Source organism: Anoplopoma fimbria, chromosome 17 (genome assembly GCF_027596085.1).
Source record: "Anoplopoma fimbria isolate UVic2021 breed Golden Eagle Sablefish chromosome 17, Afim_UVic_2022, whole genome shotgun sequence".
Taxonomy (NCBI): domain Eukaryota; kingdom Metazoa; phylum Chordata; class Actinopteri; order Perciformes; family Anoplopomatidae; genus Anoplopoma; species Anoplopoma fimbria.
In genome coordinates, this window is record NC_072465.1 from 6,118,102 (window position 1) to 6,131,270 (window position 13,169).

A 13,169-nucleotide genomic window follows, 5' to 3' on the forward strand; every position below is an offset into this window, starting at 1 on the left:
GCCCAGGCCCGGACACCAGGCTCTGGGCAACGAGCAGCGGGCAGCCTCATAAATGAGTAATGGCAGTCACATTAACATTCGGTGGTAGGGCAGGCTAAGGGCAAGAAGGAGGAGGACCCAGGGAGTGCAGGCGCTCCCTCCGTCTTATAAAACAGCAGCTGATTAATGTTTGATTTTTCGCTGGCCTCATTCTTCCACTAGCACAGTGCAGAGCTAATCTACAGAGTGGGAGAGAGTGATGGAGCTGTAGGAGTGGGGTGAAGAAAAAACAGTTTGTACAGGTGCTGTTTGGAAAGGTTGAGCCAGCAATATGCTGTCTTTCCTCAGGCCCTAAAATGAAAAACATCAGTGGTGCGGAACAGTTCAATCAATTCAAAATGTATTGGGGCTTTAATACCATAGGGCATGGAAACGATGAGGATGAGGGAAGGACAACAACGATGAGGATGAGGGAAGGACAACAACGGAGTCATTTTGGACGAGTCACCAACATTCCCTGTTTTTACAAGAACAATCCAACTTATAAAACTTTAACACATGAAACAGGTTACTGGTGTTGTACTGTATTTACCCTTTTACACTTACATTTCGCTGTTCCAGCACAAATTGAGCTTAACATGAGGAAGTTACCAAATAAAAAACTAAAGTAATCACAAAAAGTGAAACCTAATTAACAAATGAACAACGTAATCTGCACAAGTACACGTTGGCCTCCAGTATGCAGACTTAACACTGGGAAGCAAAGAGTGCTAATTACTTTTACTAAATTTTTCCGAGGTCGAATACGGAGCTGCTTTGAGCTAAATGCTAACGTCAACAACCTTGCAATGCAAATATGCTAATGTTTAGCAGGTATAATGTTGACCATGTTCATGTAGCATGTTAGAACTTGCTTATTTATTTGTCAACTAAAAGCAAAGTAGAGCTGAGGCTGATGGGAATATTATTAATTTAGCAGGTATTTGATCATAAACCAAAGAATTGACACATTTAGACCTGATATTGACGCTAGAAGAAAATTCAAGTGATCAAAGAAGTCGTCAGGATTAATTTTCTGTCCATGCAAAATTTGGTAATCCATCCATAGAGGCATGCCGTTAGCGTGTTTGTGTAGCACCAGAATGAATATTTATCATTGAACACGGAGATTAATTTATTCTGGTCACATACAACTATAGATGAATGGAAAAATTGCTGCAGATTATCAAAAAGCTTTTTGGAAAATGCTGGAAATCACTGACAGAAGTAGATGTAGATGAGGCCGATAGCGGCTAAATGACAACCTTCAAATATTCATAAAAAAAAAAACACTGAATGCACTGCACACTGAATGAAGCATCTTCTGTAAACAACTCAACAAGCGGTCAAATGTAGTGTAATTAAAAAACAAAAAATGGCGGCATGAATCTCTGAGGATCCACAGTGACAGATTATTATCTTAAATTCTTCTTTTCATAACTGGCCATATGCTGCCCTGCGTGCCTGACTCACAGGTGGATGGTGAATGTGCTTTTTGGGATGACATGGGAGAAAATGGGAGCACTAAAGTGATTCTGACAGTTGAGTGACTGGGGAGCAAAGAAAATTAGAGTCTGTCATAGGTGAAAAGGTACGCCTCTGCATACTTCACAGAAAACGCTTGTTTCATTTATCTTTTCCGGGGAGAATACTTTAGAGCGTGTTTCACAGTTCTTCCTCCCTCCCCTTTAAAATGAGTGGTAATACTTTGCAATGCATTACATTGTAGTCCTGGAGCTATTTCAGTGTCTAAGCCCTAAAGATAAAAAAGGAAACATCCTGTGTTTGGTTGGCTTACTGTTATAACAAAAGACAGTTGGTGTACATTAACTAAACATTTAGCACTCTCATTACAAGGCAGGATTCATACAGAAAGTTAAAGTGCAGTTAGCATTTTTATGGGAGAGTAGGTCCATTTATGATCACAATTATAACTTCTATAACCATCTTAAAGCAGAAGTTTGCAATCTGTTTTTTTAAAACCATACAAAACAATTGCTCACCTTAACAAGGACACATTAACAACCTCGCTGGACTGTACTTAACTGTCCAGCGACAGATCATTGGTGAATTCTCCAGCTTTTATCTGCTCTCAAGTGCGGATGAGCAATAATTACACAACAGTATGATGTTGTTAATGGAAAAAAGCCCATTGAGACTGGCTGTGCTCCACATACCAAATTTGCCAAAAAACAAACTCAGCACAGCAGTGAAGAAGTCAGTCAGAGAGAGAGTTTAAATGATATTAATGTGTCAAGTTAGGGTTAATGAAAATTATTTGGTAAAATGGAGGGAAGTGCGGCTGGAATAAACGTCAAGGAAACAGAAACTCAGCAGGTTCTGTCAGCTGGCAGGTTGACATGCGCCGCATGCAGGCAGCTCCAGCAGTAATCTTATAGAAGTGGCAGATTAGTTCTTATAACATAAAATGTCTGACATGCATACACACATGAACACACACCAATCCACCCACACACATGCACACACACGCGCACAAATACAGGATACATGCTCAGTGGCGCACACATGGAATTCAATGCATCCAGTGGAAAGTAAAGTGTGCGTGTAAGAAACACTGAGGGGTAGTTGTGATTGACAAGAAAATTGTTCCTGCTGAAATACCCATTTGACAGAGAAAAGAACTAAATGCAGACAGAGTTTAAAAGCCAGCCACAGAAATGGCCTCAGTATACTTCACATGAACGCAAACGTGAGTATTTCGCACGCCTCTGAGGAGCTGAGCATCTGAGGTGAAATGTGTGTTAAAATACCAGGCTTTTTTCTTTCTTTTTTTTGAAAAAGAAGAAAATTGATGCTCTTTGTGAAAACCCGGGTGCCAATCATGAGCATGCCTCTTTGAGGGCCAAGCCTCATGCGAATGTCAGCTCTGCACTACATTATAATTCCACCCCAGATCTTGAAGGATGACACAGTTCCAAAGCAGCACTCACTCCGGCGCGCAGCCCTGCCAGGGAGGGAAAGAGGGAGGTAATAAAAACTGCTCACCTTTTTGTTCAAGAGACATTGTAATTTAACTGTTGGTAGCAGGCCGTGGCAATTGCCTTTAATAATGGTCCCTACACTCTAATTTGTGTAGGGATTTGCCCAGACCAACCTTGTCTCACAGGCCCTTAATGCTTCTGTGCCATCCAGCCTTGTCGCTAAGGGAGAAGGCGAGGATGTGCGTGAAAGTACTGAGCGGAGGAGAGAGGAGAGATATTTACAGTAAAGGGAAGGAGCCAGAGCAGGAGAGGGAAAAGTCTAACCACAGCAGGAGGTGATTATGGGAGAGAGACATACTAAAGTGTGAATTCCCATTTCCTGTTCCTCATAATATCACATAATGTTGGTATAATTAAACCCAGGAAATGTGGCTTCATTAGTCCCAGTCCGGGTGATAAAATTAAGTGCGAACTAATTGGTCAAGTATACACCAAAGCTGAAATTATGAACACGCAGAATGGAGATGTATCAGCTAACCATGCAGTGATAGATATGACTCACAATCCTTGACTACACAGATTACTTTTTGTTTTTCTGCAGGTGATGTAAAAGCACTCTGCACATTAAGTGGTCTGTTGAGAAAAAGCTTGTATTGTGTATGATCTGCTCTGGACCTCAGCACAAAGCCTTAGCCCCCTGTGGTTCCAGCAAGTTCCCTGTCTGCTCTCATCTACATCACAAAAAGAGGCCTTTTCTCTAAAAAAAACCCTGATCAAGTGTTATCTTTTTGAAACATGTAATCCACCGGGGAAAGCTGGACTTGTAGCCATTAGGCACTGTCCTCTGAGCCTTGACCCTCTGCCCGCTCAGCCTTTGTAGTGAAAGGCAGCAGCAAAGCGTGTTTCCATTCAGCTGGGAGAGGTGGTCAAAGCCACGAGATCAAGCTGTTCCCAGCACTTTCTTTTTTCTTCTCCTTTTTCGCTGAGAAATCCTTGTCTCAATAGTGTTTCGGAAGATGGTGTTCAAAAAATCCTCCATAGAACAAGATATGATGTTTTCCCTGGTCTCCTGCAGGTTTGACAGCATTTGTGAGGAAAAGTTTGAAAATTTGAAATGGTAAGTCGTAAATTGGGTGGAAAATAGGAGCTCCTCGCTGGAGACAGGCTGCCATTTTTACGCTTGTTTATTTCCTCCTTTGCTTCTTTCTCTCTTTGCACATACTCTTGCACAAACCATCTGCCATACAGGTCCTGTGTGACTTTACTTCAAGAGCTCTTAGTGGCTGTCTTCATCAGCTCGAGATCCGCTGCAGAAAAACAGCTTTAATTAGTACTGAGGGGGAAGAGAAGCAGAAGGGGTCGCACGCTTCACCACATTTTAAAGAAAAATGCTTGCAACTGATCAAGAATCGCATTGCACACAGCTCCTTCTTGGCAAATACACTTAATGCTAACATCTCCACACAGATCTCTATCCCTTTTGTGTTATAAAACTATAAATGCTTAGATTATTAAGTAGACTAGGCTACTCTTCAAATGAACACATGTTCAAATTATCAGCAATAAGGCAAGCTGTGAAACTACATCGCTCAGATCAATTGGAGCCATAGCTCTCAGGTTGCATGCAGGTAAATCAACCTGTCCGGATAAAATTGCCAACCGTAATATTTCAAGCTGCCTTGTCAATATCCCTGAGCCTTGAATTTGCCCTACTAAGCATTGTGCTCTGCAGCTAGAGAGATTAAAATAGCAAATGTCAGAACACTGTTGAGCAGCGTTCAGGATCTTGTGTTACATGGGGAAAAGGAAACTCTACAGACTGCAGTCTGATCCATTCCAGCAGGCAATTACGCCATTTCACCGAGGTCACGAGGAAAGCTTCACTACAATTGGGCCGACAGAAATGGCCTCTCTGACACATCAGAGGGAACTAGGGATGCCCCCACTCCCTTCTTCTTCTCTCTGCACTGTCAGGGTTCTTCGCTGCTCATGTTGTTTCAGAAGGGGCTTTGAACATTAGCCTCTGTTGTTGCTCTAGCTTTGGAGACATTTCACAGCCCATTAGCTGCTCTTTTAGCCCTAACCACGACTCTAAAAACCAGGCAAGGAGAGGAAGGTGTTGGGGAGGCACAGACAGAGTGACAGACTGTGAAGGAATTTTCAGCAGGGGCATCTAGTACAAGGTATTAACTTAACATGTGGAAGATTATAAAATACAATATATACATTTGGGGAAATAACCTTATTGGCCTTCTTACCAAGTTAACTTAGCTTAGCTTAAAGACTGGAAGCAAGGGGAAACAGCCACCATGCCTCTGTCCTACTGTTACAAATTATGGCTTCTGGCTCTTAAGAAACTCACTAATCAACAAATTGTATGTTGTTTGTTCAATCCTTACTAAAAATTAAGCATAAAAATGAGTGTTCAACTTGTCCCACTTCCTGGAGTGTTGCCGTTTTTTGTACGGATTGAACAATCACGCTACAATATATTAATTTGTCAGATTAGGAGGTGCAGATATATTGATTTTGTACCTTTGGACAGAGCCTGGACAGATGTTTCCAGCTATGCTAAACTATGCTAAGCTAGGCTAAGCGGCTGCTGGCTCTAGCTGCATAGTTAGTGTACAGAGAACAGAGCGGTAAAAACCCTCTAATCTTAATCTTGGCAAGAAAGCACATAGCCATATGGTCCAAAATGTCTATTATTGCTTTCATTTATTTTGGCATTTAGAGGAATCATGATTTCAGAAATGATCTTTAGTGAGATAAAAGTAACCGCAGGGAGATCCAGTATAGACTTGTTAGTTTGACCATAAAAATAAATGTCTATGATACAGCTGACGTTTAACTGTACGACAACCTCAAACATATCCATGTTGCCTTTAGGTGAAAAAGAAGAATGAAAGCATGCAAAACAACCAGTAGAGATCAGAGCTTAAAGCCAGTGGTCAGAATATTGTAGCTTAATCAGCAGTACATGCACCGTTTGGTTTTAAGTTTTCCGATGTGCATTGCCATTTGGCCGACACAGAGCTAAGGTGGTTTCCAGTGCAGTTGATGGGGTTGAACAATTTGCGCGGCTGGCAGAAAAACCATAATCAATCCGGAGACTGTAGATAAGGGCACTAAAACCAACCAAGCACAGCGTATTCTCTTATCGCAATTACACCTTGCCCTCCTCAGGTACAGCCAATTAAGCTAGGAGAGGATGCGCTGGCAGCCACTTCACATTGAGGAGGCCTATCAGACGACACCGAACACACCCCATCACTGCAGAGAGGAGCTTGTTATGCGCATGAAGACAGGAGGAGGGAGCTCCAGTATGAAGCCTATACAGGTTTTGCACTGCAGGTATTTATTCACACTGTACGTTTCTGTTATTCCATCAATGCACATGTATGAAAACAGGACTGAATGGCGTGCTCTGGTGAGTGATGAGCAGTCTACTGGTTGGCTGACTGCTGGCTGCATTTCATCAACGGACCAAGGGTACATAGACCTTGCCCTGACACCGCCTCCTCTCACTCTCTCACCTGCTTTTTAATCCGTTCATTACGTCCCTCCTCTTTTTCTAGCTTTCATTGCGGAACATCATTCACATTATGTGACTACTTAGCAGTACAGAACAGGAAAGGAGGTGTGGGAGAAGAGAGAACTCTTGCGTGTGTTTTAATGTGAGGGCGGTTAAGAAAGGCAGAGATGAGGTCAAAATCAAGGATAAAACTCAGGATGAATACAAATCTTCACCTATTGTGACTTTTATTCCTTTCTCTTTGTTGGAGTTTTACTGGAGTGGAGAAAAATACTGCCATACTGTCGCTGGCTGGCTATGAAAAATTGATCACACAAGCTGCTCTGTGCTGCGGATCAACGTCTCCTGCACCAGCGAATGGGGGTTAACCAATACACACAAAATTAAACCTCAAGTGCTTGATTTCAACCACAACTTTACACTTCTCTTCCCTCTCGCCACTTTGAGATTTTCAAAGACCAGACACACAGCGTGTGGTGTTTTGTCTCCACAGTGTGATGCCACCACACCAATTTAGCTCGACAATTTCACCCCAAAGCATCATCCTTCATGGAGCGGAGAGAGAGTTCAGCAGGATCACTTCTTGTCTCAGCGCCATACTGAAACTCTGATGGTAGCATGTAAAGTGGTGAACATCTAAGCACACAAAGCATGGGTTATGAAAGAAGAGAGGCCTACACAGGTTCTCTCACATTGCTTACAGGGCGAACCAGATGTCTGGCCAGAGCACACACACAAGCACACAAATATATAAACCTAAGATATACACAAAGCCAGTACTGCAGATGGACTTTCCCTTTAAACCTGTTTGATGAAGTGATTAAAGTGCTCCCTCCAAGCACAGGAAGCAATTATTAACAGCATGACAGAGGGGAGCCAAATTCAAAATAAAATGACAAGATAGGCTTGCTCAGTGGGAGAATCCATCAACTCTCTATTTAGACAACACGGAGATGCTTTCCAGTAAAGCTGGAATGAGACAAAGTGAAAAAGAAACCACTTATTGGCTCCTTATTGAATACTATTGGAGTCAAAAGGGGGTAAATTGACTAAGTAGGTCGAGGCAAAATGCGTGCAGGGAAAATGTGCTAAATTCAAATTGATGTGATTGGCCACATGGGTCTGTGGATGCTGCTTTCATAATTGTCTTCGCTTGATGTTTTCCTCTCCCCGTTTCAACATTTGATAAAACACGCAATGCGATGCAGAGGAAAACAGCTTCCTGGTGAAATTATGTTTGTGGCTCAGCGCTCCCCTACTGAGACCAACATCTGAAAATGGTTCCGCCCACATCAATGCAAACAGCCAATCCACTGTAGCCGCTCCACGCAGAGATGGCTCTGAATCAAGGGAGTGTGCGGCAGCGGCGGCAGTACTTACCACGTTCACTGGACAGGGGGGTATCTGTCAACGAGAGAGAAGAAGAGAAGGAGGAAAGGGGAAAGAAGAGAGAAGATGATGATTAGAATAAAATAGGCTTCAGTAAAAGTGGCATTGCAATACCTAAGTCACTGCTGAACAAGAGAAAAAAAAACGAGATCAATTTCTTAGGATTAATGGGTAGTCACAAGCAATAGCCGGACAGTGACATACAGTATACAGAACGTGGGGATACTATCGGAGAGAATTCGCTGTCACAACTGCGTAGTCGCTTACATTAGTCTTTGTCTATTATCCAGGCAGCAGCATTTAACCAGAATACAGTATGTTTTCCTCTCTTACACTTCTTGTCATTGCCTCAAGCGGTGGGATTCATCATTATCTTCAAACGCTTGTTGTGATGTCTACATTGCTCTTGTGCTCACTCAATGAAACACAAGAGAGACTTGCGGGATATTGCATATGCGTATGGCAAGCACTTTCGTACATCGTCGTGGGCGGTGTTTATTCAGGCCGTGACACCACAGCTGGGTGACAGAGAGAGAAGAGGAAGCCATGGAGGCTCTTGACGTCTCTCTCCTGGTTGCCCGCCCTTCTTTGTGTCCTCCAGCTGAGCTGCTCCGTCAGATTTGATCAGAGGCAGTTTCCATGGCTCATTTTTGCATTTATTGCTTACATTTGGTAATCTACAAGGCCTTTTAGGTGACTGCGACTTAAAAAAACACCCACTCTGATCAGATACATTTGGTTAAGGACCTCTAGGGTTCAGGCTTCATGAATCCTAGCAGTCTTAAGAAGTCTTAAGAAAAGGCTCACTGGTGGCCCCAAGCTTCCCGTCTCACAAGAGTAGTTATGTTTGAAGAGCAGAATGATAATATTATCTTGAACTTTGCTATCTCACAAAAGTTTGTCAAGATATGCTGAGAAGACTTTAATTGTCCCAGTTCTTAGCCACATAGAGGCCTGGTCTCAGTCCACCGCTTCAGTTCAGACTAAAACATCTCAACAACTATTCGATGGATTTGGACCCACATTCGTGGTACCCAGAAGATGAATCCCACTAGGGTCGGGCGATTGTTACTATTCATATCGTCCAATCACAACTAGGCGGCGGTAGTAGGAGGGGAGGGGGTTTGTAATACTGGGCTCAGAGGGCGGACATGCCGCTCCACCAGAAAAACATCTCTAAATGCACAGTAAGGCTCAGATTCTAGAGATAATTTTTTAATAACATGTACATTTTGATAGTAAGTTAATTAAAATAGCCTTGATATCTGCCAAGGACAAATTTTGTCAATCAACCCTTCTATCGTCAATACATGATCCAATCAGCACAAGTCTAAATCCTACTGACCAGCGCCAATATCAGCTGGATATATGTGGTATTGAGTGAAATGTATTGGCGTCATTGAGTGCATAAATTAATTCCGCTCAGGATTATTTGTAATAACTTTGGTGATACCAATCTATTTCCATTCAGCAACACCACTAGGTCACACTTTTATTTTCTTTCAGCACTTACCCATCAGCTCCAGATGCACTTTGTGGTTGGTGCTAATTAGCAAATGTAAGCATGCCAACACTCTAAATGGCATACATGGTAAACACTATAGCTGCTAAACATCAGCGTGTCAACACTGTCATTGAGAGCAAATGTACTAGCATGCTGATGTTAGCAATTAGCTAGAAGCACCACTTTGCCTGAGTTCAGCCTCACAGATCTGCTGGTGGTTTACTCTTAGTTTGGTTGATTTGCTGATTGTTGAAACACGTGAAAGGATGACATTAAATCAAATGGGATACTGCAACATACGGGAAAATGCCTCATAACCTACACGTAATCACCACTTGAAAGTTGTCATGAATACTTTCCCATACAACAGCTCTGTTGGATGGCCCTGCGCAAAACAACATTTCTTAGTTAGATCTGCTACCTTTTTGCCCTTTTTTTTGCTTGCAATCATGTATACTGAACACAAATATATTCTTTTGATATTTCAATAATCAGCAAAATCTGGATAGAAGACTGGGTTGGAGTAGGGTTGAGAGCATGCTGTATGTGTCAGAAGTATAAGAGCCTGTAAGATTGTTCTGCTGTATTTACTGGGGGATGACTTTGATTGGAATGTATGCTAAATTATTATAACTTTAATATTAACACTTACCCCGTTTGAATAGTTGGCTCCACTCAATTGATTAAGTTCTACAGATTTTTCTTCAAACATTCCTCATCTTTCAGTATGTATATTGATTTTCACTTGATGACAGCTTTTGGCTTCTTTGGATATGGTTGTTATCATCAAAATGCAAAAATGCCTATAAGTCTTGCAATAAATCAATTCAAGTTCATCCTTAAACTCCCTGCAACTTTTTGACTTGTTCACAAAGAGCACGTAACTATCTAAATGAGAGTTTTGCTTGTGAGCAGCGTCTCTCCATTCCCCTTCTCCGTGTATAGAGCCACCCCGATCTATCCCAACAGAACTTGTTCAATTATTCATCTCCCTCTGTCAAGAATTGAGCCTTGCTAGCACTCGCCAGTTTCCCCCACAACTTGGCAGGCAGGCTCATATTTGGCATATGGTGCAGAGCAGTGCTGCTTCTCCTTCTCTCTTCAGTTGGCCTGCTAGCACTCCCGAGGAGCACTGCAACACACACACACACACACACACACACACACACACACACACACACACACACACACACACACACACACACACACACACACACACACACACACACACACACACACTAATGATGCACCATGTCTGTCAGTTTTGTAACTGACACACACCCCCCACACACACACACACACACACACACACACACACACACACACACTAATGATGCACCATGTCTGTCAGTTTTGTAACTGAGACCCCCCCACACACACACACACACACACACACACACACATCCCCATTGAGTTGCTGGGCATTCGTCCACAGCCTCTTTGCAACAGGTTTCAAGGTTTTCAACAATAAGCACTGTACATTCTGTAACGAATAAATCAGCCACAGCCTTACTCACAATGTTGGAATAAGCGCCTGATTTGATATTAAGAAAACATTTGCCACTAATGTGAACAAGTATTCCATTCATGTCCCTGCACACCTAATTGATTATCAGGTGTGCTAGCTGATCGCTCGCTTATATCAATTAGGGAGATAATGTCAGCTGTTCTTGTTTTTGTTCTCCATGGCAATTTGTTTTAAGGTTTGTTGTTAACGAGGTTTTCAAGTCACCCTCTCTCACTCATAATGTTACTGGCAGTGCGGGCAGTAACAACAAAAATCATTAAGTGGTGGACTACAAGTATGCTTTACTACAGAATGTAAAGTAATCCTTTATGTCGACTGCACTCACTCAGAGTCACGATCTTACATGTGTTCTTTATCAACTACCGCTAGCTAGTGCTAGTGGAAAGACTAGCTAAAGCTAAAGCTTGCATATTCTGCCAACCATTGATGGAAAAAGTACATAAGTGGGACCAGCTGATCTGTTGCATTTGGATAAGTTGATACATGGAGCATTTGAGAAGTTTTTTATTTTTAGATAATTTATACATGGGGACCACCATTTTAATTTACACAGCCTTACAAATTCCTCAGGAGCTGTGCAGCGACTAAAGTAGGATACAGAGACAGAAAAGACTGATATTCTATCAATATTCTCTTTATATTCATAAACATTAAATCAGCAGTACTGAAACAGGTATGTGGTTTGTCCCAGTGACAGTCTTGTGTTGTCTTTGCTCTCCAATGAACAAGTTTAAGACAAACTTCCTGCATTCCTGTCTGAACCCCATGATAAGTTTTCTTTTAAAAGTATCCAACAGATTGTACTCGGTTCTCCAAACAGCTGCTGTGAGAGGAATCAGTCAAAGCAAGTAATGATGCAGACTCCCACATATTACATACTCACCCAAAAGGTCACAGTTTTCATTTCCTTCACCAATGACATGAAGAGAACATTTTGTGCTCTCAGGAAGCACAAAATTACATCCGAATTGTCTGTTTGATAACCTTTTTCCCTGCACTTGGCCAAAGAAGCTCACATCCACAGACTTTAGTGTATTGTTGTGAATGGCAGACTAAATATGTGGTATTTCTACATTAAAATGGCTTCAATTCATGTAGTAGAAATACTGAAATTAATTAAACTTTAGTTGACGACTCATAGTCATACTTTTTTCCATTCCTTTCATGAAACACTGTGGTGCTGTTTTGTTCGGCTTTGTCACTTCACCTAAATCAATGTTTTAACATTTAAATGGCTGCTTATCAAAGTTTTTTCCAGACATTGGACTTGTGCTCAGGTAGACATTTTATTTTCATCAACCGGGACAAGAGTTATAGCGGTTATGAGATTTTTATGGTATAATTACGTTATCAAAACATACACTATTACACTATTACATAACAAACACTATTCATTATTATTAGTTAAAAAAGACCCTTAAAGGAATGAAAACAGAATTACAATAACAAACAGAAATATAAACCAGATAAAAAAAAAAAGAAATAGCATATAACTTTAACATGTTACGTAACTAAAGCATGTTAGTGTACATGTAAGCAACACTGTAGCATGTAAAATAACTATTGAATGAAAAATAGCATCAGCTGTGAGTATTTTAAAAGAGTCTACTGTGATTATTAACAATTAACATAATACTCAAGTGTAAACCTTTTTAGTGCAGCAACAAATTGCCATAACTTAAACATGAATTAAAAGTCCAGTCTATAACGCATATATAGTATGTAAACATGGAACTGACTTGAATAGATCAGCTTCTTTGTCAAAGATAATTGATCCAGCTGTTTAAGTCATTATCATATCGGGTATCGGTGCATCCCTGCATGTGAGTCTGGGAGACATGCGCTAATACATGCTGAAAGGAAGTTAAAATGTTCACAACATCCGAGCGAGGTGTTAAGATCATACGCACGCACACGCCGCCACCTGCCATGTGTGGAGTGAGTGTGGATGGATGAGAGCACGTCTGTTTGCCTGCAGATGATGCGTCCTTATGCCACATCTTCTTGTTGCCCTTGTGATGACTAATAACCGGAGAGCATTTTCAGCTAATAAATAATACATTTAAGAGTCTAATCAAATTGAACAAATGAGTATGTCTAGAAAACTATTAATCAGAAAGCAAACGTGTATTTACAAATATAACACTGGCACAAACAATCAATTATTCATAAAGTGAATGCTGGGTAAGTGGGCTTCTTCCCGGGTGAGATGCTGCCATAATTGGAGTGGGACTACAGGAGTGCCGGCTGGTG

The 13,169-nt window shown here is 41.5% G+C and overlaps 1 protein-coding gene across 1 annotated transcript in view; it reads right to left on the minus strand.

The window, feature by feature from the left end:
* Positions 1-13,169, minus strand: part of cdh4 (cadherin 4, type 1, R-cadherin (retinal)) — a 186,951-nt gene that overhangs the window by 102,047 nt on the left and 71,735 nt on the right. Inside the window, exon 3 of the mRNA XM_054616471.1 lies at positions 7,876-7,899. Coding sequence (XP_054472446.1) covers positions 7,876-7,899 — 24 coding nt within the window. The remainder of the gene's footprint in view (positions 1-7,875; positions 7,900-13,169) is intronic.